General features: G+C 41.5%; 1 protein-coding gene and 1 pseudogene across 4 annotated transcripts in view; one reads left to right on the top strand and one right to left on the bottom strand.

Moving 5' to 3' along the window:
- The window catches only part of oxr1a (oxidation resistance 1a), a 176,930-nt gene that overhangs the window by 71,004 nt on the left and 79,857 nt on the right, over positions 1-26,069 (top strand). For all 4 annotated transcript variants that reach the window (XM_086219158.1, XM_086219155.1, XM_086219153.1 and 1 more), the window contains one exon: positions 4,931-5,127. In XM_086219158.1, coding sequence (XP_086075284.1) covers positions 4,931-5,127 — 197 coding nt within the window. The remainder of the gene's footprint in view (positions 1-4,930; positions 5,128-26,069) is intronic.
- Positions 7,532-11,639, bottom strand: LOC147253839 (dynein regulatory complex subunit 7 pseudogene; annotated as a pseudogene).

The raw sequence follows: 26,069 nt of genomic DNA, 5'->3' as shown, positions 1-26,069 counted from the left end.
AGAAGAAATGATGCACTACTATAAAAGATGGAAACAATATTATTGAACAGAAGCTCAACAGTCGGAGAGATTAAGGCGAATAGAAGAAAAAGGAAAAACAGCACTCTCATCTGCTGGGAGACCTCATTCAGGCTCCTGAGGAGAGAGACTGTAGTCATGTCATGTAGGACATTTCACTGTCAGCGACGCAACTCAAAGCCTCCCTGTCCACATGCAGAGGTTTAAAATACATTTGAAAGTCCTCTATTTCCCATGGAAACCTCCACTTTCTCCGACACACTCACAAAGCTCTTCTTTCTGTTTATTTTCACCCTGGTATTTGGCTCAAGAATGTAGAAAAAAACCCACTTGAAATGTTAATGCAGGTCATCAACAAAGTACCTCCTGAGAGTTTCTGGAATAACCTCTTGACATGTACAATCCCGTTTTGCAGGGGATTCTAAATAGCATCACATATTGTACAGACTAAGTGCAATTCAACAAAATATTTGTCTTTTCTCATACTGTCTAATTATGAAGTTGTTAGTGTTTGTGGTCAAACAGCCACCCACAAACAAGCCAGGAAGAAAAAAACAACAAAAGCGTGAATATCTGACTTAAAGGACATTCACATGAAGATGAATTCGAGCAGAATAAAAGGATCACAATTTTATGTTCATAAGGTATTTATCACAGAGACAGTTTAAATAAAAAGGTTACATGAAATAGTCACAATTATTCTTGTACCTCCACTGGAACAGGTGATTTTCAATTCCGAGGTAACAGGTGAGCTTCGCATTGCTTGATCACTCGCACTTGGAGATGTGATTTAGTTTGGCTCTTCTGGCTTCGATTCACTGTGCCAACAATCATAATTTCAGCTACAAGTCTGTATTACAAAATGTACTGTTTTGTAGTACTGAGGTGTTTTCAAATGTATGCATACCTGGCATTGTTCGAAGGAAACGCCGCTGATCTCACACATCCAAGTGTGTTAGAGGATTTGGGGAAGGACGTGAAAAAAGTTGAACAAAACATTTTGTGGCTCCAGAGGGATCTGCTTGTGTTCTGATGAGTTTTATGATGATGTAATGTTATATTGCTGCCAGGTTTTGACAAGGAAGAAGGCATGGAATATAAATATAATATTTCTGTTCCTGCTGCTTCTAGTTAGGTCTTTATTTTTCCATAATGACTCTATCAGTGTCTTACTGTCAGAAAGAAAAGTTAATTGGTACATGACAAGACTGACGTAGGCGTACAAATGATGAGATAATAAGCTTTGTTAGTCTTAATTTGTCAAAAAGTGGGTATGAGATGCTGAAAACACTATCAAAGTGAGCAAAGCTGTCTAGTTTTGGCTAGAAGTAATCACTGATATGTCTTTTATCTTTCCAAATTGTTTACTGCATCGCCACATTTTGCTTTGTCTGTTGGACTTTAAGACTTTTGGATCCCCTGGGAGATCAGGAGATGCAGATGAAGGGATGGCAGGATGATTTTCAGAAAAAAAAAACAACAACATTTAAACATTACATTAAATAAAAATGAAGGATGAAGTTGAAAGTATCAGGTCTATTAAAAAAAAATTGTGTGTGTGTTGTGCGTACGCGCAAAACCTCCTACTGGTATAGTGAGGATCATGAGTCCCTGGCGTCTTGATTTTGGGGTCTTGAGCTAAAAGGTTTGGTAACCCATGTTATGGTTTCTGTATTTGTCAAGTCAGTATTTGATTGAAACAACCATGACTCTACTTTGGACCCAATATATAAAAACACATGCTACACACACACACAGACACACACACACACACACTTTGTGTACAGTATATGTAGAATGTATGTACGAGAATATCAAAACGTCATCATTATCTGCAGATGTTGGTCATTTTTTGAATACGTCAGTTTTAGTCTAATGGGTGTTCGACCAATTGTGTTCATCTCTTCTTCTATATGGGAAATATAAATCTCATTCGTACTTTTTAATTGATCAGTGAATAATTACTAATGGCCAAATCAGATTTTAAAATATCAGCGTATTTTTCCCAAACATATGACCACATTCTGTATCTTCTCTCTCTCTCTCTCTCTCTCTCTCACACTCACACTCACACAATATTTTGATAGCGGTCGGCCTGTAGCTCAGTATAAGAGAGCAAGAAGAGCGGCTCCTGCTCTACTGATGAGACAGTAATTAGTAAAAACTCCTAAGGGAGCGGAGATAGACTTCACACAGCTTGGCACTCTTCCTCTCTCACATCCTCCACAGCCCACAACAGCAGCAGCAGGTCTCTACTTCTCACTCCTTCTCCATCCTAATTATTGTGCACCTTCTAAACAAACACATTGCCTCCCAAACATGGCTGTTTATAGCACAATCTTGATGTATCACACATCTCCCATCCTTTGTTCACATCTACTACATATAGTTCGGTAAAGCGAAAAAAATAAATCATGGATCTTGTGGATCTTGTTTAAAAAAAATAAAGATAATTCTATTTTTAGAAAAATGTCACTGGATTCCATCCATCCATTTTCTGCCGCTCTACCGAGTCGGGGGTGGGGGGAGGGGGTACTATCCCAGCCGCCTTCAGGCGTGAGGCGGGGTCACTTGAGTCAGTTTTCTTTATCTATTTTAGTAAAGAGACTTTAGGGAACCCTTCCATGCAGGCAAACATAATTTCTCCTGATGTTTATCCACAGCTCAGCCTGCTCTGTTTGCTGCTCTGGACCATTTTGGATCCATTTAGAGAGAACCCACGCATAGTGATGGACAGCACTCTCATAGAGAGGGTGCATTTTCATTAGCCTGTTAGACACTATGTCATGAGTGGTTGCTGTGGTCTGTCGGGGGTTGAGCAGTGGGTGAAATGGCCAGAAAGATCCTGTTCGCTTCAGCAGTTTTGCGTGTGTGTGTGTGTGTGTGTGTGTGTGTGTGTGTGTGTGTGTGAGGGACAGAGAAAGGGAGAGTGTGGTTTGCTGGGCATCTTGTGTTGCTGTTGCGGTACTTTTTCAGACTAGATTGTATTTACATTTCTCACTTATTTCCTTGCACTTGGAAATGTTATGTATTGTAAACTTTGGGTTAAGATATCTGATTTGTGTCTTTAGACCAGAGTGGGCGTGTAAGTAGACCTGCTACTGGAGGGCTGGGATTACCTGATTAGCCCAGTAAACTCTCCAAACTTAAACCCAGGATCTCGTCATCCCGTTAATAGGCTTTGACGAGTTTCTGTAGGGTGATTTGATTTAACCTAGCTTAGCTACATAGTACTTTGGGATACGTTTTTGATATTCTCAACTCTAATGCTAGTGTCATGGCTCCATGGATGGTCTCATTCCTCTTGCACCACCTTGAGGGGGACATTTTAGGTTTTAGTGAAATACTCTCATTATTGTTAGATCTCTTTTTTTTTCATGTTCACTTAATTTTGAGTAGCAATTCCTCTTTTTCAGCTTGTCTACTTTGGTTTAAAAGAGCATAGCTGCTCAACTGATAGCATTTAGTGGCAGCAGAATCTAAGATTAGCTTACATGCTAAACTGAAATTTAAGGCTTAACTAATGTATCACAGACATGTTGGTTTTATTCCTGCACTCATGCTCCATAGCTCCGACCCAAGTCAATACATATGCAAAAACCAACAGGTCTAAGACTTCAAATGGTCATTTATTCATTCAAGTTGAGGTACTGTACATCAACAATAGGGTGAATCTTACATTCTTGGGCTTTCATTGAACATAAGCATAATCAATTATGTTGCATAAGAATTAAGATTAAATGAAATGCACTGACACAATGCTAAATCAAAACAGTCAATTTGGGAAACACTGAAGTAATTTTATAGAACGACTAAGTGAGCCAATAAAAGTCAGACATGAATGTTTACAAGTTAGCATATTTTTTTGATGAATAATATCCAGCCATATTTGTGCATGATATCACAACAGCACTGTTAGTATGCATTTTGAGTTGGCACCATCGATCATTTTGAGTTAGCCAATAAATGTAAAAGGAAACTGGGGAGGGATTATTTAAATTTCACTTACATTCTTGCTCCAACTTTCAAAATGTGGTTCTTACAAGATTCAGATTCAGATGATTTAGTTGATTTTGAGGGAAATTCATTTGAAGCTCATACACCCATCCTCAGGTAAAAAATCAAAACACCACAGCCAGTAGTTACATGAAAGATGTCAGATCAGCATGGAAGTGACCAGGGGATGTACAATTCACTGTCCTTGCATGAAGCAGTTGGCTGTGAGCGCTCGCAGCTGCTGGCTAGTACCAAGGCTTGCTTGTTAGCTTAGCTTTCCTCGTTCACAGGAGCTCACATATCTGACAGCATCTCATATGTAGACAGTACAGAGACATTCAGCAGTAAACCTCAGTTTGGCATTGACAAATGATAGCATGCCATATTCACTTCCAGCTACAGCTCACTGGTCAGAAACTTTTTTTCTTTTGAGTACAGAATCATGAATATTGTACATAATGAGCACTGTGATCCATATTTTAACAATTAGTGTTATATTTGATTAGCAAACTGCTCTGAGACAATTGCCTTTTTATTCTGCCTTCAAGTGCGGCTGTTAGTGATGGCTATCTAGGGCCTTCCTACAACACGACTAACAAACTTCTTTTGAGCTCATCCAGTTCAGTTCTTTGATTGTTGTTTTGTAAAGTTAAAAAAAAAATCCTATTGATTCTTTCTCCCAACTTCCGTGGCGCTGTAAAAATGTTGTTGCATGATTACATTTTGGGGACATACATGGACATCAACAGCCTTAGATGCAAATATGCTTTGATTGGCTTGAACCTGCAGAGTGAAGGTCAAGTGCTGTTTCCCAAACCACGGTCTATTCACAGTGACGTCTGCGCATTCAAAACATTGCAATTGTGGACAGATAAACATTTTTCTTTGTGTGTCTGTATTTTGCTTGTCTCTGCAGACTGAAGAAGAAGTCTCAGTCGGTGGACATTGCTAATCAAGGTTTCTCACCGACTCTGGTGCCAGCCTCGCCGCTCAATAAGGCTGCATCACCTGTTGCCAAGACAACTACTGTACTGGCGGTGCAAGAAAACAACACCACCAACTCCCAGCGCCGCAGTCCTCGCTGTGGTGAACTGAAGAGGGGCTACACCATAGGTAGGTGACTATGTGGGCCTGCCAAAGCCAAATGAAATGTGAAAAATTAATGAAATGACTGTAAAATGCCTGAATATTGCAACTTGGTTTTGATTTTCAAGCCGGTATTGAAATCCCATTTTTCTATGCTCAGGGCAAACTATGAAAATGTAAGAACATTCATACATCCATGTACTCATGTTGGAATGATATTTTTGCTAAAACACATTACAACTTAGACCTTTTTTATTATCAATACAATCTTTTAACTCATTATTAGAGTACAGTATAGATACTGGGGGCATTTCATCATAGTTTGATGACATGTTCTAAACTTCTTGCTCATGCAAGCTGCATGTGTCACAACCATGGTTAATCTTTCCTGTTTCTGATACTTTAATTAATTTCCTGCCCATAAATCATTGTTACGTGACTCTGATGAGATGTATTCCTCCAACTAAGGGTCTTCCTGGAGGGCAGGTTGCTGCTGTGAGAATACGCACACTTCAGGGTGGCTGACCTCTCAGGGGTGGTGGAATGAGTTTCAGTTTAGAGCAATTCCAAATAGTTAACTGAGCTGCATCTCAGTTATTATTTGGATTTAGCTGGATGCATGTTGTCTCAGGTCAGGGTTACATTAACAGTTTGGTGCTATAGTGGCATCTAGCAAGTTCAATACTACAAAGATAATCTAAAGGTATATCTTTCTTTGAATGTTTTGTCAAAGAGTAGACTCAATAGTATAACTTACAAATGTGTTTGGAAATGCAAAAGCAGTAGCACCTTAAAAGTAGGACATTATAAACACAGGTCTCTGTAGGTGGGGGCTCCCAAGTGTGTATAGGAAAGGTAACAGGTTTGCCATGAAGGAGAGAGATGGGAGGAGGAAGCGGCTGGACCCCTGTAGCCAGAAGGTGAGATCATGGAGCAGGAGGCTGCAGGGGTCAAGCCTATAGGAGGCTACAGGTTTGGGGAGTTCACTCCTGTTTTAGCTGGGATTGAATCAGTGCAAGCAAACTTTTAGCAAACTCTTCCTGCTGAATCAGGTCTGCTTAGAACAGTTGAGGAACAGTTGAGCAGGGTTGGTACCTGGGCCTGGTTTGAAATCTTCTCAGGGCCCCCCAAATCACAGGTATTTGACTGATTGATTGTGATGGGCAAGACCTGTCTAAAATTCCAGGGCGTTTTTTTTTTTTGGTCCAGCAACTTGGCAGTCCCAAGTGGGCACATGAAGACTACCTTTCAAACATACATTTATTAGCTTAAAGTAAGACAAGGATTCAATTTCCTAAAGGTCAGTTACAGTATGACAGCCATAATGTTGATGGCCATTACTCAGTGCCATCCCAGTATCGCCTTGGAAGAAATGAGTTTCAATTTTTGCTACTTTTGACACAAAAAAGACTTTATTCATAACCTTAAGTCCAGACTATCATGGTATATTGTAAACTGCAACTGAACTAGTTGATGGAGGCATACTACAGCGAGGGGCTAATTCTAGTTTCACCTCAGTATCATTTGTTAACATTGTGACGGCCCAGTGCCTGAGTAGTGTTGCCCTGGTACTGTGTGTGTTTTGCCTTTCCAGGTCCTTTGGTGAGCTGGGAGGTGATGAGATAATTGAAAACACCTGAATAGGGAGCCTGTGTGTTTAAGAGGCGGGTCGTGCTGCCCACAGTGTGGTCAGTCCGTCGTCCTGTTGGTTGTCGTTTATCTACCTTCATTATGATTTGCTTTAATATTTAGTGACTTTGTTCTGCACATTCCAACGTGCACCCATATCTGCACATTACACTCACAAACATGCATGCACCACTAACATCCACTTACACATCCCATATGTTATCATTTAAATAAGTATTGTTTCATTGACTTAAATCCTCTGGTTCTCTCCCACTTCTGTTATGGCCTGCAAGCCTGTCATAATGACACACATAGTGTTTCAAAATGTGCAGATAGCTGGGCCCAAGAGCAGAAATCAGCAGGAAGAGCTCATGATTATTTCTACTGACCAAACAACAAACAAATCTAAAACTCAGGAACAGGACGAAAGGCAGCATAAGAAGCAGCAAGACCAGCAAACTGTACAAAGTGAACAAAACAAGACAATGTGGCTGATACAGAAAGACGCACAAGGACTAAAGAAAAGCAACTGATTAAATGAGACAACAAGGATGGATCAGGTGGCAAAATATGATGTTTTTGGGAAAACACATGATAAAAACATGAAGGACAAGGGGGAAATACTAGGAATCCAAACAGAATTTATTATGAGTCACTGTTCAGGAAGGACTGTAAAATATATATTTCTGCATCTATATTTCAATCAAACTTCTGTTTCTACTGCAGGACTATGTTTTGTAGATGAGTTTTTCAGGTTTTAGGACTGTAAATATAACACTTCCCTTGAACCATCTATAGGTGGAATCAGTTGTTTGTCTAGGGACACATGCATCATAAAAACATTCACATTACGTGTTTTAATGTCGCAGCAATTTAGAAATCAGCTTGGGTATGACAATCTCACCAGTATTATACCCTTCCAGTGTTAATAGGGGATGCAGAATATACACGGGATAAATGTCAAGTGGGTTTTCGGGGAAAAAAAATAAAGTAATAAAAAAACTATCTGGGACAGCAAGAGGTTAATTTTTATAAATTGTGGCCTGATAGCACCATGGAAACTGGAAGATTCAGTGGGGCTGTACAAGGTGGCAAAATATTTAAAATTTGAAGAAGGATATTGGAGCGAAGGAAATGGAAAGGAAGGAAACTTCTTTAACACTTTGTGCTTAGAAGAGGAAGAACAGTGACATTTTACAAAGTCCTGTAGACTTTTTGGCATTCATTTGGTCACTTTTGCACAAAACAGTAGTTCAGTTCATTCAGTGAGAGCTGTTTTGTCTTCACACTGTCATATAGACAATTCTTTGTGACGATGGGGTCATGTGCTGTCCAATCAGTGAGCTCCCAGTCTGTTCATATCATGGTTGCGAGCTAGTTTTTGTAGCCTAAAGAGGCTTACTGGTCTGCCTAATGAAGGGAAACTTACTGTAGCAATATGTATCACATAACAAAGAAGTCAGATTTGCTACTACAAACACAAACATAATAATGCAATAACCTGTGTTTCTTTCATAATTGCCTTTAACTAATTTGCTCCTTTAACAATGAAAAAGTTTTGATACTGTAAAAGGAAATTGCTACTTTCTTATTCCCTGACCACTGAAGCTTAAGACCCTGTACCCCTGCCCGCTCTAAAGCATTTACCATAGCATTCAGTGATGCTCTCAATCATCTGGGCCCCTTAAAGATATGTGCAAAAAGTAGACCTCAAGCAGTTTTAATTATGAATTTTGTAGAAAGTCCTTCAGCTAATGTTCTAACCTGCCCCAGCTGGCTCCTTCCTGTGGGAATTTTGAATGTTCTCCCTGTGCCTGGGTGGGTTCTCTCCAAGTGCCCCGGCTTCCTCCCAAAGAACAAAAAACAGGGAAGTTGTATTCATTTGAGGTTAATTTTCCATCAGTGGGAATGTGTGTTTGAATGGTCGTTTGTCTGCATATGTCAACCCCGTGATGGACTGGTGAATCTGTCTAGGGTTTGATTTCTGACTTCTCCTGGCTGTCATCTCAGTCCGACAGAGCTTTCGACCTTTTGAGGATGCAATCTCGAAAGCCCAGTGTATCATGTCAAAAGCTATCTAGAATCTGTCATCCTTCACCCTCAGACTCCATTATACTCAGTCTCTGGCTTGATCTTCTTGGCAAGCCTGTGTCTGTGCATCAGTACTTGGCAACAGTTGGGTTTGTGGACCTTTCAGATCTCTGGTGTTGTCCAAAAGGTAATGCTGAATGTTAAGAGGTCAGATGTCCCCATATAGAGAGAGAGAGAGTCAGAGTCACCCCACAAGGTTAAGGAATATGATAAGAAAGTAATACTTGAGGTCAAAATCAGAGGATGTTGTGGAGGACAACAGAGTTTTGGTTTGTTTGCTGTAAGGATCCTCTGTTTTTGGCTAAAGGTTGTTCAGAGCTGTGCCCCCCTCACTAGCATACATCCCTTTGTAAAACTATCACACTGATAGGGTTTGACCCAATACACATTCAGGTCCATGCTAAGGTTGAATTCTATCTATTGTTAATGCTCACCACATTAATCCTTAGGCAGATGTTGGTGTTTGGTCTGCTTTCCTAATTGTAATCAGGAATTTTCCACTGCAGGCTAAAAGCTCAAAATGATACATCATTCCCTGTTTCTGGCTGAGAAGTGAAGTCGAACGTCTCTCTCTTCCTGATCCCTGCAAGCCAAAATTTGTCTTACCTCTTTCTCAGACTCTTTGATTTGGAAAACCACGTCCCTCTCGTCCTTGATCAGGGCCACCAGCATCTCATGCTGTTTCAGGGTTGTAGGAGGCTTTTCAGATATATCCACCTGAAAGCTGGAGACCATTTCAGCAGTGGAGTCCTTGGCCCTTGGTCTGACAAAGCCCCTCCTCGAAGGCATAAATCTTTCCTCCTCTAAATGATAAGTTACCTCAATTCGTCTCTGAGCCATTAGGAACACTCGCTCAGCCACATCTTCTTTGGCTGATTTCTTTCTGTTCCTGTGGAAACGCTCCACCACTCTCAACAGTGGTTGCTCCTTTGGACAAGAAGATTCATCCAGATCTGAATTCTTAACATTTCGATCAAAGACAACTTGTCTGTAGCTAAGGAAATCTTCCCGGCCCTTAAAGGTCTCTGTCATTTCATCCGGTGACACCAGCCTCCAAATCAGACCGTCAACACGAGCATTACTGAACTCCATCTCATGCTCAATGCCAGTGGTCTGTAATGTATACCTGTGAAATAAAATATTGAAACGTCTTCCTGGCATAAAGCGTTCGCTGGTGGAATTGTTGACCTTTCTGACCTCCCTCTCCTGCAGGTGGTCGTTTCTGTGTTGGTACCTTTCTTTTACCATGACAACCTCAGTGCAGAACACGTCTTTGTACAAAGTCAGCCGTGTCACCAGCCCGTCTGACTGCAGATACGGCGCAAACATCTCTAGCTCTGCCATCCTGTAGCGAATGGTCTTACAACCTCCTGGCCAGCGAGTCTCCAGGTCTTGTTTTGAGATGAGGAGGCAGTTGACCCAGGATCTTGGCATTTCAAAAACTAGACTGGGATGTTCCTCATCTGTTTCATCTTTGATGATGTTGCTCTCCTTGATCCTCATGATGTTGACATTCAACAGCTTTTTGCTGGTTGCACGGTATAAGACTGGCTCCCACATCTTTATATCATCCAGGTCATACACCATGTCAGCACAGCCATTCTTGTGGTTCTGCATGTTAACATAGTAGTTTAGATTGTTCCACACACTCTCAATACCCAAGAAGTTGTCGTCAGCTGTACTGTACTTCTTTCCTGTTAGTGGGTCAATAAAAAAATTCTCCTGGAGGCTCTGGCTTCCTGATAGTACCAGAACCCAACAGTGCACCTGACGGAAACAAGATCGGTGGTATGCAGGTGGCTGCTGATTCTCCTCCTGCAATTTTTTTCTCTGAAGCAGCATAGCTTCAGCCTCCTTTTTCTTTTCCCTTTGCTGCACATCAAACCAACTCTTAAGCTCCTTCACAGGATTAGTATTGTGTTCATTCTCCTGTGGTTTCTGCTCGGAAGGCACAACCTCAACCTCAGTGTCCAGCAGGTGGCAGTCCTGCAGGCTTTGGTCCAGCTGACACATGTCTTTGGTAGCATAGCCACTCACACAGTAGGCATCATAGTTGATTCCTAGCAGCAGACTGCACAGCAAGGTGGCATATTCAAAGCATGTTGCTCTTTGTTTTTTAAGCACTGAGGTAGAGGAATGCAGGTACCTGGGCACATTGAAAAGCAAATTCAGGGGCTCCAGAGACAGAAAGTCGGCCACAAATGAGGCACAGCCTTCCCATGTGAAGAGTTCAGGATGGCTTGTTGTTGTAGGGCGAAGAGTAGTAGATACAAACTTCCTGACACCACATTCGTTGAGGGGGCAGAGCAGCAGTTGTGAGCGTGAAGGATATAAGTGTGAATACTGACGCTGGAAGTTGTCTGCAATGGCCAAAAGTTGTAACTCATCAGAAGAGTTGGCCCTGTAGGTCACAGGACATGGCTCATCTGTCTCCTTCAAAAGGATATCCTGTGGAACTGAAAAAGAAACGGTACTTAGAATCCTGTCCAGACCCTCTGATTTTTGGTTGGCCTCCTCCGCCACCTGCATATCTCCATGTCTGTCTTGCTCCTTGCTGTCTGACAGATGCAAGGTCTCCAACGTGACTGTTTGCGTTTCTGTTTCTTCAGTGCCTATCATGGGTTCTTGAAAGAATTCTGACTGAGGTGACAATCGTCATCTCGTTCCTCGATTCATAGCATCAGTCAGTGTTCCAGTCATGTTTTCCATCATCTCAGTCATTCTGTGATCACAAACGTCATAGATTCTTACCAATTTTTCTGGTATTTTTACCCATCCGTCCATCCACATGATAACACACTCCATGCGTTATAGTATGCAGTCATAAAAGAGTTGTAAAGTCCTAAACCTAGCATAAATTTCCACATCGATGCAGTTTTGGTGGGATTTCAGTGAGCAAACTTGAGAATGCTTTAAATTTCAAGATGAATATCCATTCTAATATTGAAAGTCATATCACCATTATCATTCGCAATAATTCCGACCTCTTCAAAATGGCGTAGCCCTAGTTCAGACAAGCATGATGTCAAATGTCATGAAGGTATAGATTGTAGAGGTATCTTTTGATAAATGAATAGCATTTTTAAAATGGTTGCTTCCTTGACTGTTAAGTATGTGCATTTATTCATAGTTTAGCACTTAAATTCAAGTGAAAATTTCTACAAAATGAGAATGATTGAAATGGACACACACAGTAGTCTCACGGTCTGCACAAAATTTGATTGACACCAGTGTCAACGAACCCAGTAGAACCGGACAGGTTAAGACGCCAGAGTTTATTGTGACTGTGCCAAACAGATGGATGATACAAACATATGTAGTAAATTTCTAGATCTATGCGATCTGTTTACCTTTGTTTAAGGTCTCAGCACATCTTACTGTAGGCAAAGCAGTGGTATTAAGATGTATCATTGTGACCTACAGCACCTTAGATAAGTTCATAGTCATCCATCAGCATATTTTTCCATGTGATGTAATTGCAGCTCCTTTAATTGAGCGTGAAGTCGTGAATTTGGATTTTCCTTCATGTCCCTCGGCAGACAGTCTGCCATTAGTCATCTAAATAAGTGCAGCAGCTCACAGCCTTGCAGCGGTGAATGTTCTGCTGAAGAGGGCAGTGGTGAGGTTGAATGCCACTTGAGGTCATAGGTCAGCAGTTACACCACTGAATAAGTGGGGTGAAGGTGTTTCATTGTGTTTGTTTGGCTGCTGATGTCATACTCTGATAGGCCCTCCACAGAGTTGTCACTTAACAACTGCGCTTGGCCAGGCCAGGTATTGATGGAAGCAGGGATTGATTTACTGTCATCTGCATCAGTTCAGTCAATGATGATCAATGAAAGGAAATTGTAGAATAAAAGTGGGGAAGTGGAATGACTGATATTACAACCTGCTTTCATCATCCATTATCCTTTCAGTGGCATCTATGGGCTCTTTTTAAAAGAACAGGGTCGAAAGTCAGCCATTGAGCCATTAAATGAAATGCGACCGTGACTTAATTGTGCTGTTACAGCTTTTAACTACAAAGTAACAAATTGCACAAGCCTCTAAAGCATGACTCATAGCAGTTATTTGTCCTGGCTAACATTGGCCTAGATAAATCTCATTCAGTTCAGGCTGAGTTTCACCGTAAGACTACAGAAATACTGCATCAGTCAGTAATTTACATTGTTGTATCTCATTGTTAGACATTTATTAGTGACTGCCCTTGCTCTCTATCTTAGATGGGATCCAGCAACTCTTTTTGTCAGCCAGGCCAAGCACTTTCTTCAGGTCCTTTCATGCTAATTTATTCTAAAGGGGTAGTAATAATGTGTCAGGCGGCTTGCTGTGCTGTCTGTCGGGCTTCAGTAGGATCTGTCATTAGAGGCACATAGCACATGGCACCCCTTTTTAATAACCCAACCAATAAGTCTGCTACCAGGGTGACACAGCAGAGGCTCAGGAATCACCTGTGGGGAAAAGCACTGATTGATACAGTTGATGGCTCATCCAGAGGGCTACTTCTTCCACATTCATTGCAGTGTCCTTGAACCCAGAATGAAGAGGAGCATTGTCTGAAGATGCCATGAAGAGTGTCAGTCACCGCTCTAGCTGGTGTCACAATGATGAGGGAAGATGGGAAAGGGAAAGAAGGAAGGGGAAAAGAATCTGTCTTCTATGGTCCTGTAAGTGTTGTTTGTGAGTCAGAGAAGAAATGAAAGCACTTCTTGCATTGTTTCTGTTGCAAATGAGTATCATATATATTCTAATTTTAATATCAATTATATATGCGGGTATGGATATTTTTTGACAACCCGAGAGGCTAAAAATCTCCATATTTATCATATAAATGTTCAAACAAGAGGACAAGAACGAAAATGAGCAGAAAGGGAAGCAAAAGAAAGGAAAAGGCCAGATCGCTTGGAATCTCTTGGGATACCTGCAGTGTTGTTTCCTGGGAGGGTATGACAGTTGACAAGAGCGTCTCACCAGACACCCAGCTTCTGTCTGACAGCCTCTGAGTTCCACCGCCACGTCTGACATTTACATCATTATAGCTAGCCTGTAGCTTTGGCTCTGAAGCTCAATGAGCTTCGTTCGGTAATAGAGCACCAAACAGGAGATGAACTGAATGTCTCCACAAGCTGTTAACTCATTAAGTTTGACGTATGCTCCTAGTGCCTACATGGAGTGCATTTATAAATGATTTCACTTGTACACTCCTGACATAGCGCGTGCTCCTGTGTGTGTGTGTGTGGTTGTGTGTGTGTGGGGGGGGGGGGGGGTGAGAGAGAGTGAGGAGGGAGGGAGATGGTTTTTGCAACCTTAGCAAGACTCTTAGTCCTCATGGGGAACCAAGACCAGTCCTGATGTGGCAAAATGTAATTTCTAGATTATTCCATAAACCTGTTTGTGTACAAGCTTAAGTTAACGGTGGCTTCAGTTTTAGAGCAGTAAGCTTTTACTGTAGATGCATGATTCACTAACAAATCGGCCCAAATTTTGCTTTTGTTTGGTGTTCTAAGGTCACGCAGTTCACTTTGCAGTGTACAGAATGGCACGAGGATCGATCACGATCACTTATACCGACATGCTGTCTGATGTCCACATGAATTTCAGAGATATCAGAAATGTCGGTCTTCCATCGTCATACTCTCGCACTGTGGAGGCAGAGGCATTAGCTCTTTTACTGATTTCGGTGCAGTTTTCTGTTTACACCAAGTGATGGACAGCATTTAGTAGCACAATGGTGGCACGCTGCTTTATAGGAGGCAAGTTATACCCCTTTCACACTGAAACACGCGTGTCAAAGCGGGTTTTTGTACCCTCGTTTGCTCGTCATTAGGGCGCATTTTAAGCTTCCAGCAGACGTGGGTCTGAGCTCCCGCTGTGAGGGCTGCGTGCCTGTGATTTCCTCTCTCGTACGTCATTGCGCTGACGTCATCAAAGTGCGCCGGAGTCTCCTGCGGATGATGAGCAGCTGGCGGACTTCACTATCTTGCGAGTGCGCTGCCATGATCGATAATTAAGATGTGAAGATCGCTATACAAGTTGTTCATAAACACAATCGCGCTTGCACAGTTCACGTGAGGTTTCCCCGATTTTTGGGAGTTCCCAAACAGAGATTTATTCATGTAAGATCATGCACATGTAAATTGTTTGAAAAAAAGGAGTGAAATAGAGTCTCGGGGACATCAACAGAAAGACTGATCTTATGACAGAGGCCAAAACTTTATTGAGAGATGAGTGAGCAACTCTCACAGCACAGCCTGATTTTTTTTTTTTTCTTTTCCCCCCGGAGCTTCCACAAAGACAGCCTGACAGGCGGCACAGTGACAAAATCAGAATGCGACAGGAAAGTAGATCTATGTCAACGGGTCATATTGCAGGAAACCTGAGACAATGCGTGGTGCCTTTTTCACACTGCAAGCAAGCGGAGCAGAGCCGCTAAACACCCGGGTCGCTTGGAGGGTCGGTCGTGGGTCAAAATGCAGAGTCGACCTTTCAGAGTGCCTGTGTTCATCCGTGTTTTTGGTGCAGTGTGAAAGGGGCTTTAGTACATCTTGGGCAACAGCTGACCACAAAAGACATGAATGAAAGAAATGGTGGTTTCAACAACCAAGTGAACTTCTTTTACAACCTCATGAGAGCTTTCAAATGAATCTTTATTGACAGTAATCATCAGATGGAATGGTTACCAGGTGGGAGCAGTCTGATCAAGTCATGGCATTCTGCCTGTGTAGTGTGAGTACGTTTACATCGCAGAAGATCAACTCAGTTGGACTTGAACAACATTTCTAGAACGTGGTATAGCCAGCTTTAGTCAAACCCTTGACACATTCAGGCAGGAGACAGGCCACTCTCTCTCCTGCAGATATCTTTGTATGGGTGCAAAAGGGGGAGCCTGCACAGCATGTCAGTGTAGATAATGGCTTCTTAGAGGAGACTTGCTGCACCCCCCCCCCCCAACCCTCCCCATTTTGTTCTAAATCCCTTATACTCAACCATTTCCCTCATTTTTTCCCTCTCTGCACTCCTCATCTCTCACTCTCTCCATCTTCACACTCACCACCTTGTTATTCTCTAATGTATTTGGTGTGTGTCTGACCGTGGGCTACAGGCAGAAGGGTAAACCGTCTCCAGGACTGATGGACAGGACAGACACATTTACTGAGGCAACCTTGACTACAGCTTTGAGGAGAGGCATTTTATCACATTATGCTCCAGCCTGATAGCAACAGTCCTACTAATCCAGAAATGTATGACACAAGCATTGCTAGAATGTTCATTTGTTGCTTTACTGTTGAAAGACCACATTTCATTACGAAATATTGTTTTTTTTCTAAAGGTATTTGAACTGTGTAAGTAAAATAATCTTCTTTCATGTCTATATTTGTAAGCAAGACATTAAACGTCTTACATATTTTTTTATTGAAAGACGATATTTGATCGAACGGGCAATGATCGTGCACTGGCATTCTACCTCTGCGGGAACACCTCATTTGCAGGCACAAGCTCAGGCCTGACTCTGCTAACACAGCGCCTGACAGAGGGAAATGCTAATAAACAAGACAGAAGCACACATGTCGGCGTACCCTAACACCCAGAGAGTGGCGGTGCAACCGCAGCCATGTGACTGATTATTCCCCTGTTAGTTATTCATTGGATTTTCACTGCAGGGTCGAAGAGGTGAGGAATCGGTGTTAAGGGAGCAATACACTAACTGGCTCTAGGCAACCACCAAGTCTTGCTTGATATGCAGTTTTCCAGAAACAGACTTAGTGGCCAGAATTAAATTAGCAGCTATTCGATACATTGAAGTGAATGTCAGGTTGGATAGCCAATCTTCATCCTATTGCATCTTTAGTTCTGATACTTTAAATTTTGTTTTGTTGGAGCATGGCAATGTTGCTAAAGTACTTGTCATTGAAAACATTTCCTTCTCAGTCACAGTGCGACATCTCATGAGGAGCTAATCACTGTGGTAGTTGACAGTTAGAGCCAGCACTGCAGACAATATACACAATAGCCACTCTCTCTTCGTGTTTGATGTTACTGTCTCAGTTGGCATGTCTCTTGTGTTTCACACATCCGATCATACCAAGGGTTGGCACCCACCACACACACACGCGCGCGCACACACACACACACACACACACACACACACAAACACACCAGCCACTATGAGATATCTTTATGTTTTTGACAAAATTGAACACATACTTGATAATTTTAAAAGGAGATTATATTAATGCGGTTGATGGTGATGTGAATTCTGGTTCATTTACATTTAGCATTTTTTTGTTATTGTTAGAGGTGCTGGCTCGGAGGTAGAGTGGCCAACTAGCAACAGAAGATACTGAACCCCTAGTAGCTCCTGAAGAGCATCAATAATGTGTGAATGAGGCAATTGTAAAGCACTTTTAATACCGCTAAGATAGTTAGAAAATTTACCATTACAGTCTGGTGGAGGCTTGAGGACCCTATGACTGCTATATCGGTGTAGAAATGAGTCCTAATACCTAGGAGTAAATTAGGAATGTTAAACAAAGCTCCATCAGTTCAAGTTTTTGATTAAGTGACTAAAACAAGCTTTAGACAGTTAAGTTTTGTTTGACAACAGTCAACAGGGGAGTCTGATAGGGTCAACTTGTTATTTCGACCCGCGGTCCGCAGTTTGAAAAAGGCAGTCCGGATCATCTCAGGTTTCACGCGACCCTCCTGTCGCATCCTGATTTTGTCACTTTGCCACCTGTCAGGCTTCACCTGTAGCTTCTTCGGCTCCCTTCCAGACGAGCCAAAAACTCCGTACTCCTTCGCTGCAATTTCGCTTGAACATTTTCTAATCTGCGCCGAGTTTGAGTGCTTTGCAAAAGAGACAACATTGCAATGCACGCAACGACAACACTAACGTTCGACTCAACGACATCCACATTGCTGTTTGTTTACCTCTCTGTGTTCCAGTACACGTTTTTGTGTAATGATGACGTTGTCAGTGTGATGACGTACAAGTGAGAAAAACACAGGCACGCAGCTCTCACAGCGGAAGTTCAGACCCGGGTCTTCTGGAAGCTTGAATGCGCCCTAATGCTGAGCAAACCCGCCTTGACACGCGTGTTTCAGTGTGAAAAGGGTATAAATTTAGTTGGGTTTATAGTGAAGAAACACATTCGTGATGTAGTTTGTCCCTGTGACTGTGTAAATGTTCGTAGTACTAGTTGTGCCATGAGTGGAATATAAAAGGGACCCCCTGTGAGATAGCCGGATCAGTTGAGATAGACCCAGTACAATGCTTCCATACAGCTTGAACACTGGTCAGCCTTCTGTTACAAATCATCGCATTTTCTGTAATTCTGTGGTTAACAGTTGCCTTCATCCCACACAGTGCGGCCTTTGCTAGTCAGCTAATTTGGCTGGTGCAGACAGATTGTGTTGAGCAGTGAGTTTTCTCCTAGGAAGAAATGCCTTAAGGAGTCCTCTCTGTTAAACTTCCCCAAATCCAGTAAACAGCAGGACAGAGTCACTATCATGACCTGTTGTCAACAATCACTGTGAGAGGAGGAGTTTTGCAGTGGTTACTTGCTTGAAAAAGGCCACTTTAAAGAAGGCATCTTTCAATCCTGAAGGATTTTTGGTGAAGTTGAAATGAAACCATACAAACGGCAAGTACACTGTAGGATGTTGGAGTGAGTATCTGAGCTCTGAAAGAAAGCTCCGTAAGCATTGTTTTAGTCGAAATTTACCAGTGTATTCATCCTTTGGCCATGAGTCTTGACATTTAATCCAGACAAATGGAAATATCCAATTTATTACCCCCCATACTGTTATTACAGCCCCAGTGGGATGCAGACTGAGACCCAATGGTTGCCACTCCTCTGTTTTGAATCCTACTTAATTTTGAATCGTCCCCGTGTGGTCCATCAGTATCGGCCCTTTACACGCTTGTCCTAAGTAAATGAGTGAGTACGAGGGATGGATGGAGAGAGTGCAGGGGCTATCTGTCGCACTCCGACAGTGGCACCCAAAGCCATGCCACAGTGCTTTTTGCCAGCAGAGCTGCTTGTGTGTACTGAGATAAGCCTGAGCCTTCTTGCCTTGGCAGCATAGGCTGGTCACATAGCACCGGAAGGCAGCTTAGCCACACCACAAATCCAGTGGAGGGCCTTTTTCTCACTCGCTCTTACTCTCCGTCCTCACACACCCTCTTCCTAGCCTTTCCACATTCTGGCTTCCTCAAGATTTCTGACTTTTCTCCTTCCATCTGTGCGTCTCACTGTTCAAGTCTTCATATTCTCTTGAGAGATTAGTGCACCCTTCATTGCAAGCACTGAATGAACATCAGTATGCTAGAGGTGTGAAATGAAATGAACTCATTGTACATTTCAAATCATGTTGGAGTTGCAAAAACAGTGATGTCATTTTTAGAATTTTCTCAAATTCCATAATTTTGTGGAAAACCTGGAAGCTGGGGGGGTGGTAAATTGACCATTGAAGGCATAACCGCTTTATTTCTACATTCTCAAACCCTTGTTTTTATTTTAGGAATTGATGGGCACATTTATGACTGGCAGGTGTGTTTTATTTATTCATACTCAAATCCGAGTTATTATTTTTTGGAATTGATAGGCACATTTATGACTGGCAGGCAAGTTGCTCTACAAATCTACTGTAACATCATCTCAGCATTTGGGCTTCAACAGTGGAAGTAGTGTCTCTTTGATCATTTTACAGCAGCAGAGTACCTGAGAGGTTCACATGTTCAAAGTTCAAACATCAAAGCATATTAGCAGGTTTTGGCATTAAAGTTAAAGAAGCATACATTCAGCATGTTTGAAATGCCTGCAGTGACCCCCCCCCCCCATCAACTTTTAGTTTTTATAAATGTTTTTAGACAGATGACTTAAAAAAAAACAACAACAGAATGTGGTTTCTGGTGTTTTGTTTAATTTCTTTTTCAGTTGGCAGCTTTAAAAGCTTACACAGGAACAGAATGTGGAATAATGCTTGTTAGTTCAGAAGAAAAATGTAAAGACAAAATAATGCATATATGTTGATGCTGTGTTATTGGATAAAGCTTCAGATGGAGGATCAAATATGCATGATCTGTGTTCCTCCCTGCTGATGGTGTTGATTGATTGTTTTGATGAACAGCAGAGTAGTGTACCACTCTCAAAGTTGCTGCTGCCGGCAGTTTTGAGACAGAATTATCTCCCATCCATTTTGGATGGGATGCATATGCTGAAGACGCTAACATAGAAGTTCCATAACTTTCTATTTAAAAAAAATCTTTAATACATTTCCCAGGTTACTTCACTCAGGATCCTTCCTCAGCAAAACAGGCGATTTTGAACACACCATTCTTATTAGTATGCATTCTAGAGGGGGAAAATCCATCCATCCATTTTCTATACCACTTATCTGTTAAGGGTCACAAGGGGGGTGCTCCTATCCCAGCTGACATTGGGTGAGAGGCAGGATTCACCCTGAACTAGTAACCAGTCAGGGGCAATTAGGGGCCAACAAACATGGCACTTGACGTGTCAGCGGAAGCAATTCTACAAGTGTTTGGGAACACTTAGAGATAGTAAAGTTTTGTCTGCCTGGTAGCAGAAAGAGTCAGGGAAACCTTTCTTTCTTCAACCAGTGTGGTAGCACCTTGCAGTTACACCTGCCTGAGATGCAGTCACAACGCAAGAGAGTCCATATCTCATGAAAATCACATTACTGTCATTTACGCTATGAAAAAGTAGAATATCCAGATTAGGGATTCGTGTGATTTAGGATTCTGTCACAAGGAATTTTGATCAGCCAAATGTAAGTTTCACTGTGCGATAGCAACCAAGTGGGGCTGCGTTTGAACTGCTTTTAGGAGACAGGGAAACTAATGACTCGTGTGAATAAACACCCAGGGAAGAATAATGTTTACAGAATGACAGACCAAAAGTAAAGTTTGGATATGTGGGATTATTTACTTCTAGTGTTCACTGCCAAAATGATCGATTTCTCCTCTCTTGAAGCAGAAGTTTTCTGCATGCAATTTGCTTTGCAAATGCAAAATATTGAGTGTTACAAACAAATTGGCTTGGTCCCCCAAACCTTCTGAGGGTTAAGGCAGATTGGTTAATATTGTGAAAGTGGTGCTGCCCAGTGGGTACTGTAGTTGGCTCTGCACGTTGATAAGAAAAGCCTGACAACTATGTGCCTCCAGGGCGGCATTCACACTAAACGCCACCAAAGGCTTCTAAATCGCGCTGTTCTTGTAAACCTTAATTGGGGGATCTGATACTTTTAGAATTTCTGTTTGTAAAAAAAAAAAAAAATTAGCATGTTGTGTGCAGCGCTGCAGGTGGGGTTGATTTGCATGACGTTATGTGTCACACTGATGGAGTGACATCAGTGCCCCAGTTGCAGGTGTTGAGAACAGTCCTCATATCTCACAAACATAGCTCACTTTAATATTCACACTGCGATATCAAGGAGGTGGACACACACACACACACACACACACACACACACACACACACACTTTTCATGCACAAGGACACGCATCCACTCTCCAGTAACCCAGGAGGGCTCTGAAACCATTTCCAGAAAGGTTAATAGTATGCTTTAGTCATCCCAGATAGCGATGGAGCAGCTTTGACACTAACTTGGTCACACGCAGAGAATGTCACCCCAGTTTTCCAGGTTTTGACTTTTTACTCTTTGCTTATTACTCTCCAAGCACCCGCTCCATCTCAAAGTTTTTGTTTTTTCCATGAGCGCAAATAGAGGTAAAAGGTGATGCAAATAAAAGCAGAGATGTCTTGCTGTAGTCGGAAGCCTAAGATGGTCCCCTGATTAATTTATGCTGGCTTTGTTTCTATTTGCACCCCTGATTGGATGACAAAGGACATACTCTGTGGTTCAATCAATTGCATGCTAAACAGGCTGTATCTGGGGGGAGATTGGTCACTGAATTGAGGTCCCAACAATCCTGCAAATATTTAATAGAGGAGATTTTATATTGTTACTCAGTGTTGAAATGGGTGTGTCTGATCTTAAGCACAAAGATGCAATACTTTCTACTGTAGCAATTGAATATGGGTAGCTGAAAGGTCAAGATTTGTGTTTTCTGCCCACGAACATGGACAGACACACACCTGGGATAAGAAAGTCACTTATCTCCCGCCTCTCTCAATGTCATGAAGATCAGTAGGATGTCCGTGCTGCCATAAATGTCCTGTTAGGTATTTGTTTGACATTTGTCTTTTCTAAATGTCCCCAGAGATGAAACATGTACTCCTCAAATCAATGTAGTGCTTTTAAGCAATGCCTGTGACCTTCATGTATTAAAAATGGAATGATATTAGACAGACCTCAAGAGTGCTCGGCATTCAGCTGGTGCAAGGGTAAATGCAGATTTCTATCAACAGAACACCACACTGCTGTATGTATGAGTCAACCCGGTGTAGATCTGAGCTTAGCCTGAAGTGAAGGGCTCAGGAATTTGTGTGTGTGTGTATCTGTGTGTATGCATGTGTGTGTGCGCGTGTATCTGTGTGTATTATTGTGTGTGTGCATGTGGGGTGGAGGGGGGTGGGGGTACAGCAATAAAAACATTAACTTTTTTCTCTGTAGCACAAGCAATCTAAAGACAGACGCTTGCTGCTGAATTTATTGCAGCCATAGTGTAAAAGATGGATACGGATTTACTGGCCTGCTGGTGTAATTACGTTGACCGGGAGTCTCTCGGTGGCCCTCTTCTCTTTGGGTTCAATTTATAAATGCCACAGAGCTAGTAATCCCAGTGTTTCCACACTTAGTTTGGAAAGGGCTCTTGCCATCCTCTGGCTAGGATTGATTACACAGAGCTCAAATGAAGAGTAAGCAGTTTTCCGCTGCCAAACACCAGGACCGGCCCCTGCTATTGATTCATTTTGCAGCGGAGGGAAAATAAGATCTGCCACTTCACATAACTGTTGATATTTGTTTCCCCTCTTACTCATGAATTTATGGGCTCCTTTTATTTAAAAAAAAAAAAAGCACCAGTCTATTTTGCCTCTATATAATGCGCATGCATAATACCAAGTTAGATTTAGATTAAAACTGGAGAAACAACATTTGTGTGGTGTCCGCCAGTTGAAACCAGTATTTTTTGTCAGACCTGAGTAAATTACTTGGTACCTCAAGGAGCAGGTAAACATTTACAACACTTACAGGTATGAATGATATACACATAAAAGTTACAACATGGACTGTCTTGACTTATCTTAAAATAAATGAATATGAACGAATCATTTTTCTGCCCTCACTGAATTGCCAATTACTTTATGTGCATTTTTTTTTTTTAACATAACAAAATCACCACCTTAGCATACAGTACATACGCGCATTAGGGCAACTTTTATTAAGGCTTCATCGATTCAGGATCATTCATATTCCACCTCTGATGTCTGACTGACAATTAGAAGTTAAATTCTCTTTGAGCTGATGTTATAATTGCGGGGTATCATTGTCAATAAAATGCCATTAAAATGACTATAATATTGTCACTTGCAATAATTTTTCATCCAACAGCAGTACTGTTAAGTGATGTACATCCTCAAATGGGTTTAATATTTATTATTGAAACAAATCAAAGTGTTGCTTCATCAATGTCAGAGATATTGCTTATAGTTTTCAGCCTCATTGACGACACCAACTTTCAGTTTTAAAATGTTTGTATTTCATATTTTAGGGACCCCCGAATTGTCAAAGCGACACTCAGGTTGAGCATGGAGCTTGTACAAAGACATGTTTGATAAATCCTGACTCAAGGTCCACTAGCAAGCTTTTAATTCTAGTCTCTAATGGCTTTCCTTGACAGATTGAGTCATTGCGAAGGTAGACTCACTCAAAGGTATTAGATTAGATATTCCTTTATCAGTCCCACGACGGGGAAATTCACAATGTTGCAGCAGCAAAGTGGATTGAATAACAATATAGATATAAACAATATCAGTGAAAAGTAATATGAATATAAACACTATACAAGAATAAGGTGCACAGCAACAGTTGCACATGGGGTATTAGAAATTAAACTGTTTAATAGTAATTGTACACTGAAGACATTGCACTTAAGTGTGTCACAGTTGTTATGTGGTGGAGTCCTTGTGTGTGTATATGTGGTCTACTGAGAGCAGTGCTGGGATTTACGTGTATCGTATGATGTTTTAAAAGCACACAGGCAGTGTGAAAGTCAATTTGCATGCTTACAATCACTTAAAACTTTAACCTTGAATACAATTACTGAACAGGTATTTTCTATACTTCTTTACAATGTCCTCATAGTTCTCTGTTCTGGACAGTAAATCTGCTGAACTTTGAAATGTAAAGTATTTTTCATGAAATAAATCCTTATGAGCAAGAGTCATAGGAAGCATCTGAATGCTGATTTTCTGATACATTTTCCATCAAATGCCCAGCCCCAGCTGATAAAATCGTAATGTGGATTTAGGGCTGAAAGTTTCAGGAGCAATTTGTGATTGTGATTCTTCCTCTATATGTTTTGCAAGTGGTCATCAACATTTACAAGCATAACCACCACCCATGTTGGAGGGTAAAGAAGACAGATGCCATCTATTTCTCTTATTACACCTTTTACAACATTTCTGTCAGTCAATGCATTGGAACTAAAGGAACAACGCGGTCAGTTGCAGAAAGTACATGTATTTGTGTTAGGAGCAAAATGTAGGGAACAAAAGGAACATAAGTAATAAAGTACTTGAAAATTGACCGAACTATGGTGTCAAAGTATTTGTACTTTGTCTCTTCCAGTCTCTGGTCTTAGTCTTGTCATACTCAACTGATCAATTCTGATTTTAAAAATATATAGATGTGTGTGTATGTATATATAAAATGCTCTGTCGCAAGAGAGTGAAAAAGATTCCAAACACACTCCATGTATTTTCCAACAATGCAAAACCTGTTTATCAAGAGGGTTGCCAACCGTCCCGTATTAGCCGGGACGCCCCGTATTTGACGCGCAAGCGCCTCTTTTAGCTCAAATCGGGTTGGCAACCCTATTTAGCAATGAGATATAGCTTCAACCATTTTGTGCTTCCAATGAAGTCTTAAAAATATGCTGTTGATGGAGAAAAAAACAATACATGCTCTTTTTTTGCAAAAAAAACAAAAAACAAACCACAAACGAACTGGCGAAGAGGACCCTTGAATTTAATTTTCTGCAACATTTTGACCATTTTGCATATGTGTTTTCATCAGTGGACCTCCTGACAACGAATCCAGGCAAAAGTGGTTGGAGTTGAGCTTCAGATGGACCATGATGATAATGACTCATCTACGTCCACCTTGAGCCCCCCCACCCCCACCCCCTCATCTTCCTCTAGCTCTCCTTATTAGAATGTGCAGGACTTTGTGTTGTACATGCCCCAGAGTCATGTTTGCTATGCACCGGTTTATCCAAGAGGAAGAATAGCTGCAGGCCAGGATTTAGCTGGCCAGTGCAGTACGTTGTCTTATCAACACGGGTCAGCGCTCTGGACATTGACTGGATGGCAGAGCTCTGAAAAACTGTCACAAGGAAGTTGAACAGCAAGGGATATTCATCAGATTTGAATTGAATGACTCCCTCTGGTTCCACTCTGGCTCTCTAAGCCTTAATTGGATGAAGTTGAAATAAAAATGTGAATAGAAATATTATAAATTCCAGCAGGCTATTCCTGTTCCTATAGCCTGAATTCATGAGTCGTTTTTGTTCAGTGAGACACTAATCACATGATTTGGTACATGCAGGGTCATGACGATGCCCTTTGTTTCTATTTCAGGACTTGGGTATCAGTCTTCTTTTGTTCACATTGGAGTAAATACCTGCTGTGTGTATTACAATCTATGTGTGTATTACTATCCAAATCCTGCCTTGAAACATGGAGCATAAATAGCTTCAATAGATATTCCTGAATCTTGGTCAGTGAGTAAAATGCACAACAATGCAATGTGTATTTTAATTTTTCTAATTCAAGTAGAAGCAGAATGTTCAACCTCTGTAGACAAAGTAAAGTTGATTGTGACTTCAGTGATTGCCATTGTATGCAGCCTGATTAAAACATTGACATGGTGCATTTTTCAAACCAAGGATACATACAGTATCAGAGTATCTGACAAGAACAAAGGTGGTGATGTGATGAGAGCTACAGGTATGGAAAAAAAGTCCAAGGCCGGTTTGGCTGGTGAATGGACCACCTAACAGCCAAACCAAGATGTTTCCAAAAAACAACTTCTTGGGT

Source organism: Aulostomus chinensis, chromosome 11 (genome assembly GCF_037954235.1).
Source record: "Aulostomus chinensis isolate RoL2024-O1b breed Wild chromosome 11, RoL_Achi_v1.0, whole genome shotgun sequence".
Classification (NCBI taxonomy): domain Eukaryota; kingdom Metazoa; phylum Chordata; class Actinopteri; order Syngnathiformes; family Aulostomidae; genus Aulostomus; species Aulostomus chinensis.
The sequence above is the reverse complement of the archived record's forward strand: the minus strand, read 5'-3'. Positions and strand labels throughout refer to the sequence as shown.